The sequence below is a fragment of the Zea mays genome, chromosome 1, assembly GCF_902167145.1.
Source record: "Zea mays cultivar B73 chromosome 1, Zm-B73-REFERENCE-NAM-5.0, whole genome shotgun sequence".
In the NCBI taxonomy this organism is placed as follows: Eukaryota; Viridiplantae; Streptophyta; class Magnoliopsida; order Poales; family Poaceae; genus Zea; species Zea mays.
Window position 1 is genome coordinate 155,948,183 of NC_050096.1, and position 13,462 is coordinate 155,961,644.

Here is a 13,462-nt window from a genome sequence, read left to right on the forward strand (position 1 = left end):
AGGTTGCGCACTTGGTTCACCAAGGTCTTGAGCCGGTTGTACATGGCTTGTGGCTCCGCTCCTTGGTTGAGCATAAATCGACCGAGCTCCCCCTCGATCGTTTCCCGCTTGGTGATCTTGGTCACCTCGTCTCCTTCGTGCGCGGTCTTGAGCACGTCCCAAATCTCCTTGGCACTCTTCAACCCTTGCACCTTATTATACTCCTCTCGACTTAGAGAGGCGAGGAGTATAGTAGTGGCTTGGGAGTTGAAGTGCCAGATTTGGGCTACCTCGTCCGAGTCATAGCCTTCATCGTCCCCCATGGATGGTTCCTGCGCACCAAACTCAACAATGTCCCAAATGCTAGCGTGGAGTGAGGTTAGATGGCGCCTCATTTTATCACTCCACATACAATAATCTTCACCGTTAAAAACCGGTGGTTTGCCTAGTGGGACGGAAAGTAAAGGAGTGTGTTTGGAAATGCGAGGATAGCGTAAGGGGATCTTACTAAACTTCTTGCGCTCATGGCGCTTAGAAGTGACGGACGGTGCGTCGGAGCCGGAGGTGGAAGGCGACGAAGAGTCGGTCTCGTAGTAGACCACCTTCTTCATTTTCTTCTTCTTGTCGCCACTCCGGTGTGACTTGACGCGGGGAGGTGATTCCTCCCTTTTGTTACCGGACTCTCCCGATGGAGTTTTCCCGTGGCTTGTGGAGGGCTTCTCGCCGGTCACCATCTCCTTCTTGGCGTGAGCTTACGACATCACTTCGAGCGGTTAAGCTCTAATGAAGTACCGGCTCCGATACCAATTGAAAGTCGCCTAGAGGGGGGTGAATAGGCAAATCTGAAATTTATAAAGTTTAAGCACAACTACAAGCCGAGGTTAGCGTTAGAAATAAAAGCGAGTCCGAAAGAGAGGGCGAAAACAAATCACAAGCAAATAAAGAGTGTGACATGGTGATTTGTTTTACCGAGGTTCGGTTCTTGCAAACCTACTCCCGGTTGAGGTGGTCACAAAGATCGGGTCTCTTTCAACCCTTTCCCTCTCTCAAACGGTCACTTAGACCGAGTAAGCTTCTCTTCTCAATCAATTGGGACACTTAGTCCTCGCAAGGACCACCACACAATTGGTGTCTCTTGCTTTGATTACAAAGAACATGGAAGCAAGAATAGAGGAAGAAGAAAAGCGATCCAAGCACAAGAGCTCAAAAGAACACGACAAAACTCTCACTTCTAGTCACTATTGCTTTGAGTGGAATTGGGACTTGGAGAGATTTTGATTTACTCTAATTGTGTCTTGTATTGAATGCACTAGCTCTTGTATTGAGTGTGTTGGCTGAAAACTTGGATGCATTGAAGTGTGGTGGTTGGGGGGTATTTATAGCCCCAACCACCAAAGTGGCTGTTGGGGAAGGCTGCTGTCGAAGGGCGCACCGTACAGTCCGGTGCGCCAGCCACATCACCCAACCGTTAAGGTTCGACCGTTGGAGCTCTGACATGTGGGGCCACCGGACAGTCACTGTTCACTGTCCGGTGTGCCATCTGCGCCTGCTCTGACTTCTGCGCTCGCAGTCCACGCACTGTAGCTCACTGTTCACCTTTTGCAGACGACCGTTGGCGCTGTAGTCGTTACTCCGCATGGCACACCAGACAGTCCGATGCTACACCGCACAGTCCGGTGAATTATAGCGAAGTGGCTTCCCAAATTCCCGAAGGTGGCAAGTTCGGAGTTGATCTCTCTGGTACACCGGACCCTGTCCGGTGCGCCAGACCAGGGCAACCGTCGGTTGTCTTTTGCTCTTTTTATTTGAACCCTTTCTTGGACTTTTTATTGGTTTATGTTGAACCTTTGGCACCTGTAGATCTTACAATCTAGAGTAAACTAGTTAGTCCAATTATTTGTGTTGGGCAATTCAACCACCAAAATCATTTAGAAAAAGGTTTGACCCTATTTCCCTTTCATTGTGGACCAAAGAAGGAGCGACAAGAACATCGGGAATGCGAAAAGAGCCGGGAGGGCATGCGACACCCACAGATGTGACTGGAAGACACGAGCCATTCGCCACCATGATGGACGAAGGGAGAGAGGAAGGAGGGCGAACAGAGGTGAGTATACCAGGGTTGGGAGTGGTGTGGTAGGTAGCACTGGTGTCTGCGATCCACTCTGGACCCATCGGCGGAGTTAGAGTGGGAGTTTGGAAGGTAGCCAGGGCGGCCGCGTCCCAACCAATCAGCCCGGATGGTGGAGTAGCCGGCGGCGTGGGCCACGACGAAGCGGCAGACGTCGAGGTCCAGGGCGACGGAGAGGCAAAGGCGAACCCTGGCTGCGCACCAGCGAACATGGCCGCCGGGGGACAAGCCTTAGAACCTGGGCCCTAGAACGGCCACATGGAGATGTGCCCTGACCACGAGTGGTGGAAAGTGGGCCAAGGCGCACCCTGCTGGGGTCCCAGCGTCGGTGCGTTGCCACGGGCACCACCGCCGGAACCACCACCACCACCACCGCGGCCACCACGGTGGCGACAACCACCACCGCCCCCGCCTCCGCCACCTCGACCCCCGCCGCCCATGCTCGGCCCGGGAGGACGAGGGCCACGAGCAGACTGTGACGGAGTAAGTGGACGGGTCGGGGTGAAAGCCGCCAGTGCTGTCGAGGAGGATGAGAACCCCGGGCCGGAGATCGATGCAGCCTGAGTACCCAGAGTGATCTCCTCCAGGGCGAGGTCACCGCGGACCTGGAAGAAGGTAGGGAAGGGGCGCTGGCGCATGATCAACAACCGGAGGTGGGTGTAGCGATCACTGACGCCGCGGAGGACGTTGAGGACTAGGATGCGGTCTTCCACGGGGCAACCCAGATTGGCAAGTGAGTCCGCCATGGTCTTCATCTTGCGGCAGTACTCACTAACGCTGACGTCCCCCTGGACGAAGGTGCGGAAGGCTGTGTCGAGGCGGAGAGCCGGGCCTCGGCGTTGCCCAGGAACTGGCCCTTGATGGCAAGCCAAGCCGCCCAAGTGTGAGGAAGGTTCCGGAGGAGGCTGTGGAGGTCAACGGAGATCGTCCCGATGATCCAGGTGAGCACGATGCTATCGAGGCGCACCCACACGGCAGTCGACGCCACGCCGGTGGGGTCGTAGAGGACGTGGTCATCCAGAGCGTAGCGGCTAAGGGTGAGGAGGAGTAAGTCCCGCCAGCGTGCGTAGGATGGCGACTCAGGCTCCAGGACGACAGGAACCATGAGGTGAATGTTCTGGACACTCCCAGCCTGAAGGTGGAGCTGAGCCACGAGCGGGTCAGCTGGGTCATGCCAGAGCACCATGGGGATGGTGCAGGGCCTAGTTCCAACGGTCGATGCGGTCGGAACGCCGTACATGCCGCCCATGGTGTCAGAGGAGGTGGCCCCGCCGTCATGGCCCGCAGGCGAGGTGAGGATCTGTTCCGTCGCGGCAATCTGAGCAGCGATAGCGTCGGCGGCCTCGCGCTCAAGCTCCCACACGAGGGCCGCTTCCCGCAAACGGGCCTGTCGCGCCGCGTGCTCCGCACGGGCAGCGGTGAGGGCGGCGACGGTGTATCCCTGGTGGGTGACCAGTGGAGGAGGCGGCTGATCGACGACAGGATGTGGATCGACGACCAGCGACAGGAGGATTGGTGGGGGAGGATCCTCTGGACCGGCAACACCTGCGGGAACCGCATCCGCCACAGCCGCAAGGGCAGAGGCGGTGCCCGCAGCGGTGAGGGCCCCACCGGCGTCGGTGGGCCCTGCCCCCCACGCCGGCCCGAGCGCAGGGGAGGTGGGAACGGACCCCCACGCCCCTGCCACCAGAGCCTGCGCACCCGCAGGGGAGGCAGCGACGACAGCTAAGAGGGGATAGGGAGGGGCCAGGGGGGCACGCCCACCCACGGCGACCGCAGCAGCGGCAGGGCCCGCGCGGCCCCCACGGCGGCGGCGGCAGCACCACTGCCGGCGCGGCCAGGAGAGGTCGCGCGGCCAGGAGAGGCAGCGGCAGCCAGGGGAGGCAGCCCACGCCCAGGAGGAGAGGGGAGGGAAGGTGGAGGGGGAGAGAGGAGGCTGCTCGCCAGCCATGGTGAGGAGCGGCGACGGCGGCGGCTGTAGGGGAGAGGGAGGCGACGACGGCTGTAGGGGAGGGAGGAAAACCTAGGCTGATGATACCATGTTAGAAGTAATAATTATGTATTAGGGCTAACCCTAGAGAGTAGCTATATAGTATTTGTACATGGACAATATATATGCCGCACAAGTTTGAAATGAACTTTGAGGCGCAGAACGTTAACGTTACTACTCGTCAATAAGCAGCTATGATTGAACGAGCTACTCGTCAACCGGGGAGGCACATTTGTTTTACGAAATATAGCGTAAATAAAAACAATAATAAATTACACTTAATAACAAGTTTTAACATAAATAATACCAGTTTCTAAAGTTTAGTCTAGTGACTAAAGTAACTAAACATAGCCGGATTTATGTGATGTTTGAATACACTAAAGATAATAGTTAGTAGTTAAAATTAGCTAAGAGATCTTCAAGAGTTCCCTAGAAATTGGCAGCTTGTTTCTGGGTAGTCAAAAAACCCCTCATTTGTAGCTACAAATGAGGGAGTTTTAAGGGCTATGAAAAATTTGGGAGCGTTCAAGGGAAACTGTTAGAGACACGTTTTTTTGTTTTTTCAAAAAAAAACTTGATTTAGGAGAGACTTCTGAAAAACTCTTGGAGATGCTCTAAAGACATCCAAACACTCTAGCTAATAGTTCAATTATTAGCTATTTTATTAAATTAGTTAATAATTAGGTAACTATTTGTTAGCTAGTTAATTTCACCGATAATTTTTTAGCCAACTAATATAGGATATTTAAACAATCTTTTTAATAAACATAATTTAACGTTATAAATTAGCATTTAAGTTATACATGGAATCAGTTTACCTTTTGGTCATCCACTTTTTGCGAGGTGTCTAAGGCTACGAGCCTACGAGTGAAGAAAAGTCGCTGGTAGCTCCTTTATCTTTTTACCGTCCTATCCTTATCCTGTACTATTGTATTGTACAGGCTTGCTCGAACTGTAGCTCCGCCACGTGGATCGTCTCAGCGCATGCATGCATGGTCCTGGACTGCATGTACTCACTCATGGAGGCCAGAGGCCAGAGGCCACGGCAGAGGTTAGAGAACCCATGTCGCACCAAGCCAAAAAAACAAAACCAAGGAAAACCACTACGCCCTTCTCGATCCGTCTAGAGCGTAGCGTAGCGTAGCGTAGCGATGGCTTTAGCCATGCCAGCTTGCCTGTAAATATCAGAGTATGCTCACAGGCAGCACGGGCTCCATCTACTGGGATTCTCGTTTTAAACCCCTGACCCCCATGCATCTCGCACGGGCACGGGCACGGGCACGGGCACCGGCACGGCACGGGCCACGGTTATAAATAACCACACACCCTCAAGGGCTGAACCGAACCAAGCAGTAACATTAATCACCCACTCTACTACTCGAAGTTACTACCAGCAGCTTGCTTCAACAGTAGAAGAGAGCGAGAGGATGGCGTCACCGAAGCCCTCGTCGGCGGCCCTGCTCCTCCTGGCGGCGGCGGCCGTGCTGGCGCTGGCGCGCGCGGACCTGACGCACGACAACTGCGTGAAGAACAAGAAGGTGACGGTGCAGAACCTGTGCAGCCACGACGTGACGCTGACGCTGGAGCCGCTGGCCAACAGCCCGCCGCTGTTCGCGGGCACCTACACGCTGCACCCGCGCAGCCACGCCGAGTTCCCCGTGTGCTGGTGGACGGGGCGCCTGCGCGCGCCCGACGCCGCCCAGGTGGAGTTCCACGTCGGCGTCGACGGCGGCTCCTTCTACCTGGCCCCCAACGCGCAGCCGGGCCAGCGCGTCCCGGTCTCCGTCACCCCGCACGGCTCGCCGCTGCAGGGCCGCTGCCCCGCCGTCGGCTGCGCCATCCAGGGCCGCTGCTCCGTGCACCAGGTGCCCAGCGGCGACTGCCGCAACGTCCAGGAGATGAAGATCATCTACTGCAACCCGCACGTGTGATGCGATGCGGACATGGGGTCGTCGCGCCATCTCGCGACCTGTGTTGTGCTTTCTTTCATGTCGCCGTCGCCGTCGTGTGTCCAACCGCCATTGTCGTTAGGTTGTTGTTGATTAGCCGTTTGCTTCGCTCAGTAGCCTCGCTCTCCAGTGTATTATCACTCGCATCGCATGCATGTGATGTGAGCCACTGCACGCGTGAGTGTCACATGAGTCGTCGTCCTGTCTCGTCTCATGTGTTTGAAATTGTAGGCAGCAGAGGATCGAGATGCGTGTCTGCTTTGTTCGTGTTCACTGCTGTCAGTCTGTCACCGAGTTCAATAATTTAGCTTTGTTTCATCGGGAAATTGAATGGATGTCTGTTGTTGTTTAATCTATTTTTAATTTTTGAATAATAATAATAATAATATAGTTTATTTTAAATAATTAACAGATGGCTACCGTAGTTTTGAAGCGGAGGCAATATAGCTAAATCGGTCTATGTGTCTCTGTAGTAAAAGTTCAAACGCACACGGTCATGGCCTCATGGGGGCAGGCAGGGCAGGGCACATGGACGGTCCGATTTGTCCGACTCGAACAAAATTAATGAGGCCCCCACTTGAGTTGTAAGCCCTGAGTCTGAGCTTTACCCACGGCCCATCATCAAAGCCTAGAGATGCCCACCTTCTTTAAAGGTCTGTTCTTTATATATTACAACCAGCTGCCAGCCATATCAAACAACTGTTTAGTATTTATTTAGCAACTTTATTTTTTCAAGATATTTCTATTTTTAAAGGAGAATAAACTATTTTCTCTTGGAAATAAAAATCCCTTAAAAATCAAAGAAGCCCCTACTTGAGATCTTGGCACTTATGGGTTGTAATTTGTAAGGTCTGGGCTTGAGCTTTACCCACTTATGGGGCAGAGCGCGCGGGCGCGAATCGCTATCCTCAGATCTGAGCCGTTGGATCGGGAACAAACGTTTGTGATGGGGCGCGCGAGGCTTTACAGCTTGGTGGCCGGTGTTGCCTCCTCCGCGGCGGCAAGGTCGCCGGTGATGAGGGTGACGGCCACGGCATGGCTCTAGGGGTTTGGAGAAAAGATCGGGCACGTTCAGGGCGACATGGCGAACTCAGTAATGGGCGCAACGCCGGCGCGGGGGCACCAGAGGGCGCAGAACGCGGCGGGGTGGCCTAACGCCGGCGCGGGGCACCAGAGGGCACATAACGCGGCGGGGTGGCCTAACGGCGGCGCGGATCAACTCCGGCGAGCAATTACGTGGACACTAGGGCGGTAACAGGAGAAATAAGGGCATGAGAAGGTTGCTTACCTCGAGTGCAGACTCAGGGGCGCTTGGGCGACGTCGGGGACGCGGGGAAGCCTCGGGTCGACGGTGGCGGACTCCGGCTGCACGAGGAAGACTCCGGTGAGCGCGGACCGGGCGAACCAGAGGGTCTAGGGGCGAACCGAGGGGTGTCCCGAGTTGCTGACGGCGAGGCGAGGGCTCGACGGCGACCGTAGAACGGGCGACGGACTTCGGTGAGCAGCGGCGGAGCTCCCTGGGCATGCGCGTGGTGCGAGATAGAGGGCGAGGGGTGTGGCTGACAGGCGAGGTCGGGTGTAGAGGTGGCCGAGAAACACGCGACGTGGGCGCGTCCATGGTGAAGTGCGCAGGCGGGAGGTTAGGGACGAGGGGTGTGGCTGACAGGCGAGGTCTGCGGACTAGCGAGGGCGGCACAGCAATGGGTGGTCAACTACTGACAGGGAGGCCCCACAGGACAACGAGAGAAAGAACGCGTGCGCAGATGAGTTTGGCGCCGATAGGCCTGGCCCACCGGGCAGTGGGAGGGAGAGAGAGCGCTCGTGCGCGGACGTGGGCGGTCGCTGGCAGGTGGGTCCACCTGTCAGGCGACGCGGGCGCGAGCGCGCGCGGCCTGGCTGGGCCGAGCTGGGCCCGCTAGGCTAAATTGGCCTTTTCTTTTTCTCTAGAATTTCTAATGGCTTTTCTATTTTATTTTGGTTTTCAATTCAAATTCAAACCAAGTTTCAAATTCAAACTAATTCAAACATGTGCAACAATTCAAAGAATATTTTAAGCTCAACATGATGCAACATTTCATGACTCATATTGTTTTGACAAAATAAATAATTGATCCATCTCCTAATTAATTCAATTCTAGCTAAAAGAAAGAGAGAGAGAGAGAGAGAGTCTAGAGAGAGATACAAGAGTAACACCTGAATTTGGTAGATACCTAAAAAGAAATTTTGTACCCCAAATTCAGGGCGTTACATCAGACAGCCCGACCGTGTCGAGGGACGCCGATCTGCTAAGCAGGGACGACATTGGTGGTATTTTCCCTAGATATGAGTTCATCGTCATACCATATAATGGCTAGGGCTACGAATCCCTATTTGTTGCTGATGTATTGGACAATGCTGATGTATTGGACATAGATATATTGTTACTAGTTTCATATGATGGAAAACTAGGAGCAACAGATTTGTCCAACGAACATGTTAGTTTTCTAATTGATTCTTCTAACCCTCCAATCTGTTGTTTCATTTGATTCTATTGCTAATCTACATGTTGTTTAATAGATTGGATGTCGTCGGGTTTACTTATGTTGGGAACTTGAAGAGAAGATAGAAGAGATGCGACCTCGGTCTCTCCATGTTTCACAACCTTTTGGTGGCGATCCACCATGTATTGTGACAAGAATTTCTCCTTTGCTTGACGCACGTAGTCCTCGTATTTATGTTGCTCATCATCTGTTAGACTTTCAACAGCCGGCTCTAGGATATTGTCCGGTAAGATATCAGTGTGATCTTTAGAACCGACCATTTGAGGGCCTGATTTTTAGTAGATCTAGACACCTGATCTCCAGCGGAGTCGCCAAAAAGTGTGTTGGTGCCAATCTGGGACAAAACACTAGAACGAACCGCATGGCGGTGCTCTCCCAGAAGGCACGGACGGTCCATGACACAGGGCTAGATGTTCCGCGACCTAGGCACAAGAGTGTCTCCTCCTCTGCGTACGTCTAAACGGTCTGCGCCTAGGGCTCAGACGGTTCGTGATGGCGCAGAGGATCGTCTTCTTCGCAGCAAACCTAGATCTCGCTTCACGGAAGGGATCCCATCGGGGAGGAGAGATCCTAGGGTGTGCCTTAGCGTCGGCAGGCCACCTAAGATGCCTCTAGTCGACGTAGAGCCGAAGAGAGGTGAAGATTTGAGGTAGAGGAAGGCTAAACTAGGGCTAAATTAGAGCTACTTCTAATGCATAAGGTAAAAATGATAAGTAGAGTTGATTGTATCGATTGTGGGGGTTCAATCGGCCGTAGCCCTTCATCTATATAAAGGGGAGGTCTGGACCCATTACAAGTCGGTTCCCGAGTTAATCCTGCAGGTTTAGCTAACAAATCTCACAAGAAATTTGGGACCCTAAATGATTCTGTGCACGCGCGGACGGTCTGCGCCATTACGGCTAACAGTCCGGACCGCAGACTGTCCGGCCTCTAGGTCATTTTCTGTGCTCAAAAAATGGGTTTATGTAATATCTAAAATATTTCTTTCAATGTCATAGTGATACAAAGATGGTTCATGGTAACCTTGGTGAAGGTGCAAAAGCTTTGTGATGAAATATTACAACTTTTTGTACAATAGTGTTGAGCATAGGGAAACTCTAGAAGCGAAGGTATCTAGTAATGGTGTTTTGGCATGGCTCTGCTCCGCTCCGAAACTCTCGACAAAGTAGCTTTGCTCTAGAGCTGAATTGTTTTCTCATAATCAATGGTGAGTAAATAACTTCAAACTCCACGTCTAGATTGTTTTTTAGAGTTTTCGGAGCAGCAAAAGAGGTGCTCCAAAAATTTGTATTGTAGATCTAAAAACTCTATGGAGTTTGCAACTCTGGAGTTATGGTATTTGGTAGACTCTTGCTAGTTTTTTCTTGGAGTTCTTTTCAGGAGCCATACCAAACACGTCCTAAAAGACTACCCTAAATCTGGGAGCTGGAACGACATGCAAAATAGCCAATACTATTTCTCCATTGGTAAAGCGACACTATCTAGATCAACATAGGTTATCTAGAGGGCGTCCTAAAAGTAAAATGAGATTATATGAATCAACAACACAGACCTCAAGGCCTGGTTTTAACTTGTAACTGAAGGTGAATGAGGAATTCGGTGTGCTGCTTCATGACAACATTGTCAACCAGTAAAGGCTCTAAGGAAAGATGGATACATATGATAGAACTTCTAGGCAGGAAGTTGCTTTTCATGGTCTAGAACAGAAGATCCTAACGACAATAGTGGCAAGGGAGCAAGTCTTATTATCAGAGTGCTACCTCCTCTATGTATAAACTGCTAAGTATAAAAAAGACTCCTCTATAACAGCATATAGTTGTACCAAAGGGCATTCCAATAAAATCATCATGTGGATTGTGAATTGAGCTTAGGCGGGAACAAAAATTGCATGAAGACATGACTAATATTGATAATGGCGGGAGAGTTTGGATAGTGTAATAGTATGGCGGGGCTAATATTTTGTGGAGGGAAGCATGATTAGTCATTTGAGGCATATTTGGAGTAATTTTAGAACCAAAAGACTGGGAACATTATTTGAGATCAGATACTGTAACAACACAACCTATTGTAGATGAATAGAGGAATAGTTTTCGGAGAAGGAATAGCAATGTGAAGCATATATATGAGAACAGAGACACCTTGTGGCTCTTGAACACTGATTGAAATGCAATTCGACAGTTCGTCAGTTCAACAAACACGAAGAAACATGCAGGCAGATGTTTTTTGGCTAGTGTAGAAACCCAACTGATTTTTACAGGATCTTCGAGAGTAGAAAACAAGGCACATCCTGTAAAATATTGTTTACAGGATGGATACGGTGGAATCCTTTAGCATAAAAATTGTTCATTCATCACATACATTATTTTCAAGAGTAGAAAACAAGGTCGACCATACCTTATGGCGCGTGATGTAGGCCTACACAAAAGGTGCTAGAATTAGATATAGGCTCCATACAACAGCACCTCATGAATCTACACAATCCATACATAGTCTAGGGGCATAACGTAGAATTGAACCAATGGAACACACTTAAAATTCATGAGGCACACGTGATGAAGCGCGTCAACTAACTGAATTGCTGAGAAAATCAAGCTATGAGTGTCTTCTTGCAGACCCCACCAACAATAATAACCTATGAAGGGGAAGGCTAAGCATTAGACAAATGTAGTCTAGAATCAATTTATAGGAATAACATGGAACCAAACCGATCATACACGCTAAAAATCCACGAGGTACAACTCTGCAAGCATGTCAACTCACCAAATTGATGAAAAGGAACATGCGATGAGTGTCATCTTGCAGAATCCTCCAATCGTCGCCTAGCTAGCAAGGAAAGAGCCAGACATTAAAACAAGTAGCTCAACTGTAATTATAAATGGCTCGCTCAAATCCAAAGTGCACACAACAACAACAACATAAGCATCAATTGAAAGCAATCTAGACATCGACATATCTTTATTTGGGCCCATCTTTATTTGACCACGAAGCTAAAGATAGCAGAAGGGAAAAAACAGATGGGACATAATCAACAAAAAAAATACGTGGCAAACAATACTGTAGATAAAAGCCACTCATGATTCATAGCACACATCCATGGCAAAACAAAACTAATGTCCATTCGTCCACAGCAGGTCCTAACCCCTTCGCGACCACCTACACTTCTTTCTATAGACGGGATAGCAGGTCGCCTACCAACAAACATTGCAGTTTTCATCGAAGGTTTCTCCATACTGTTAGGATGTACCAAATGTCTGGACAACCTAGCCAAACAAAACCAATGGACACTTGTGTTGCTAGAACCGAAACATCAGTGTGAATGCAAAAAAAAACCACAGTGAATGTAGCACGTTGCAGTCCATCGAAAGGCTCTCCACACTGTCACTGTTGAAAGGGAAATGTGTCATAGAGCCATTTCTACATGTTTTGGTAATTAAGTGATCAACACATCGTCTAGAGCCAACTATCTTCATATGAGTATGAGCACAAGTTCATAAAGGGCAAGTTGAAGAGATCAAGTCCAAAAGAGCTCAAAAAGGGGGCCTAAATGTGCAACTTGGAGTAAAATGGTATAATTGTGAGGTTTGCACCTTTAGATATGATGCATGGGTCTATTACAATGTTTCTAGTACTTGTGTTTAGGCTCTAACCTCTTTTGAAGAAAGCACTTTTTGAGCTTGAGATGAGCCATAGTGCACACCCTGGAGAAAAAATGGCAAAAAGGTATGTTTCCTACATTTAGTCAATTGGATTAAGTGCTAATTATTTTTGTCTAAGTCGTAGAGAAGCTAACAAAGATAGACAAAAAGGTTTGGAGAAGATTGGCTCAAAATAGCCAAAGTTGTGCAAGTCTGGGCCTCACCGGAATGGCCCGGTGGTGCACTCGACCGGGTCTGTGGGGGGCTTGGACTTAAGTGCCAGGCAGAGACTGGCACACCGTACTAGTTCGGGTGCACCGAACCGCCTCCGTACATGAATAGTGCTTGTTGGGAATTTAATTTTAAAATTCACCGGACCTCTACTGTCCACAGTCCATTGTGCACCAGACCGCTTCTCCAACGGCTCTCTCCGACGCCAACAGCTAGCTGACATCATCGGATGGTCCAGTGGTGCATGGACTCGGTCCGGTGCCTGCCAGAAGAAGAAGACGCCCAATCAGATCTTGAACTGGAGTCACACAGACCCGGTCCGGTGCGTCCGTAGACTGTCTAGATCTGATGTTTTCTAAGGAAGGTGGCAACGACTCTTAGGCCTCTTGTGGCTATAAAATGTAACAATCAATATCATATTTTGGTGATTTAGAAAATTCTCCAAAAAGATTTGAGTTGAAATGACTTTTAATAATGGTTTTCTTTCTTTATAAAGTATATTTCCAAGTACATAAATAGTAATATTAAAATTTTGGTAGTTCAAAATCTAGAGTTAAACTTTGAAACTAGAATTTGAGTTAAAATAGAAAACATAAGATCAAATAGAAAATTACCCTTAGTTGAATCATATGTTTATATATTCTCTAAAAGAATTAGTTAAATAATATCTTAATAAATATTATACATTAGAAAATGTTTTATACAAAACAAATGAATCTAAACTTTTGAATATACTACACATTAAAAATAATTTTTATTTTCCTAAAATAAATAATTTGTGGGTGTTGCATAATTGAAACATTTGCATAAATAAATGAGTAAAGTAATTAATATAAATATATATTGCATCATTTTGGATTTTGATTGTGCATTTTATTTTGAAGTTGAAAATTGAAACCAGAACCAAATGTGAATTTGAAATTTGCAAATTAAATTCAAAAACAGAAAAAGGAATAAAAGAAAACTAAAAAGATAAAAGATAAAAGAAAACGAAAAGAGGAAACCTGTGC

At 49.2% G+C, this 13,462-nt stretch overlaps 1 protein-coding gene across 1 annotated transcript; it reads left to right on the forward strand.

Moving 5' to 3' along the window:
- The first annotated feature begins 5,305 nt into the window (after positions 1-5,305).
- LOC100276911 (uncharacterized) lies at positions 5,306-6,372 on the forward strand. Its single transcript, NM_001150608.2, has one exon. It carries the CDS (start codon positions 5,525-5,527, stop codon positions 6,026-6,028), a length of 504 nt encoding a protein of 167 aa, NP_001144080.1. The 5' UTR covers positions 5,306-5,524; the 3' UTR covers positions 6,029-6,372.
- Positions 6,373-13,462: the final 7,090 nt, after the last annotated feature.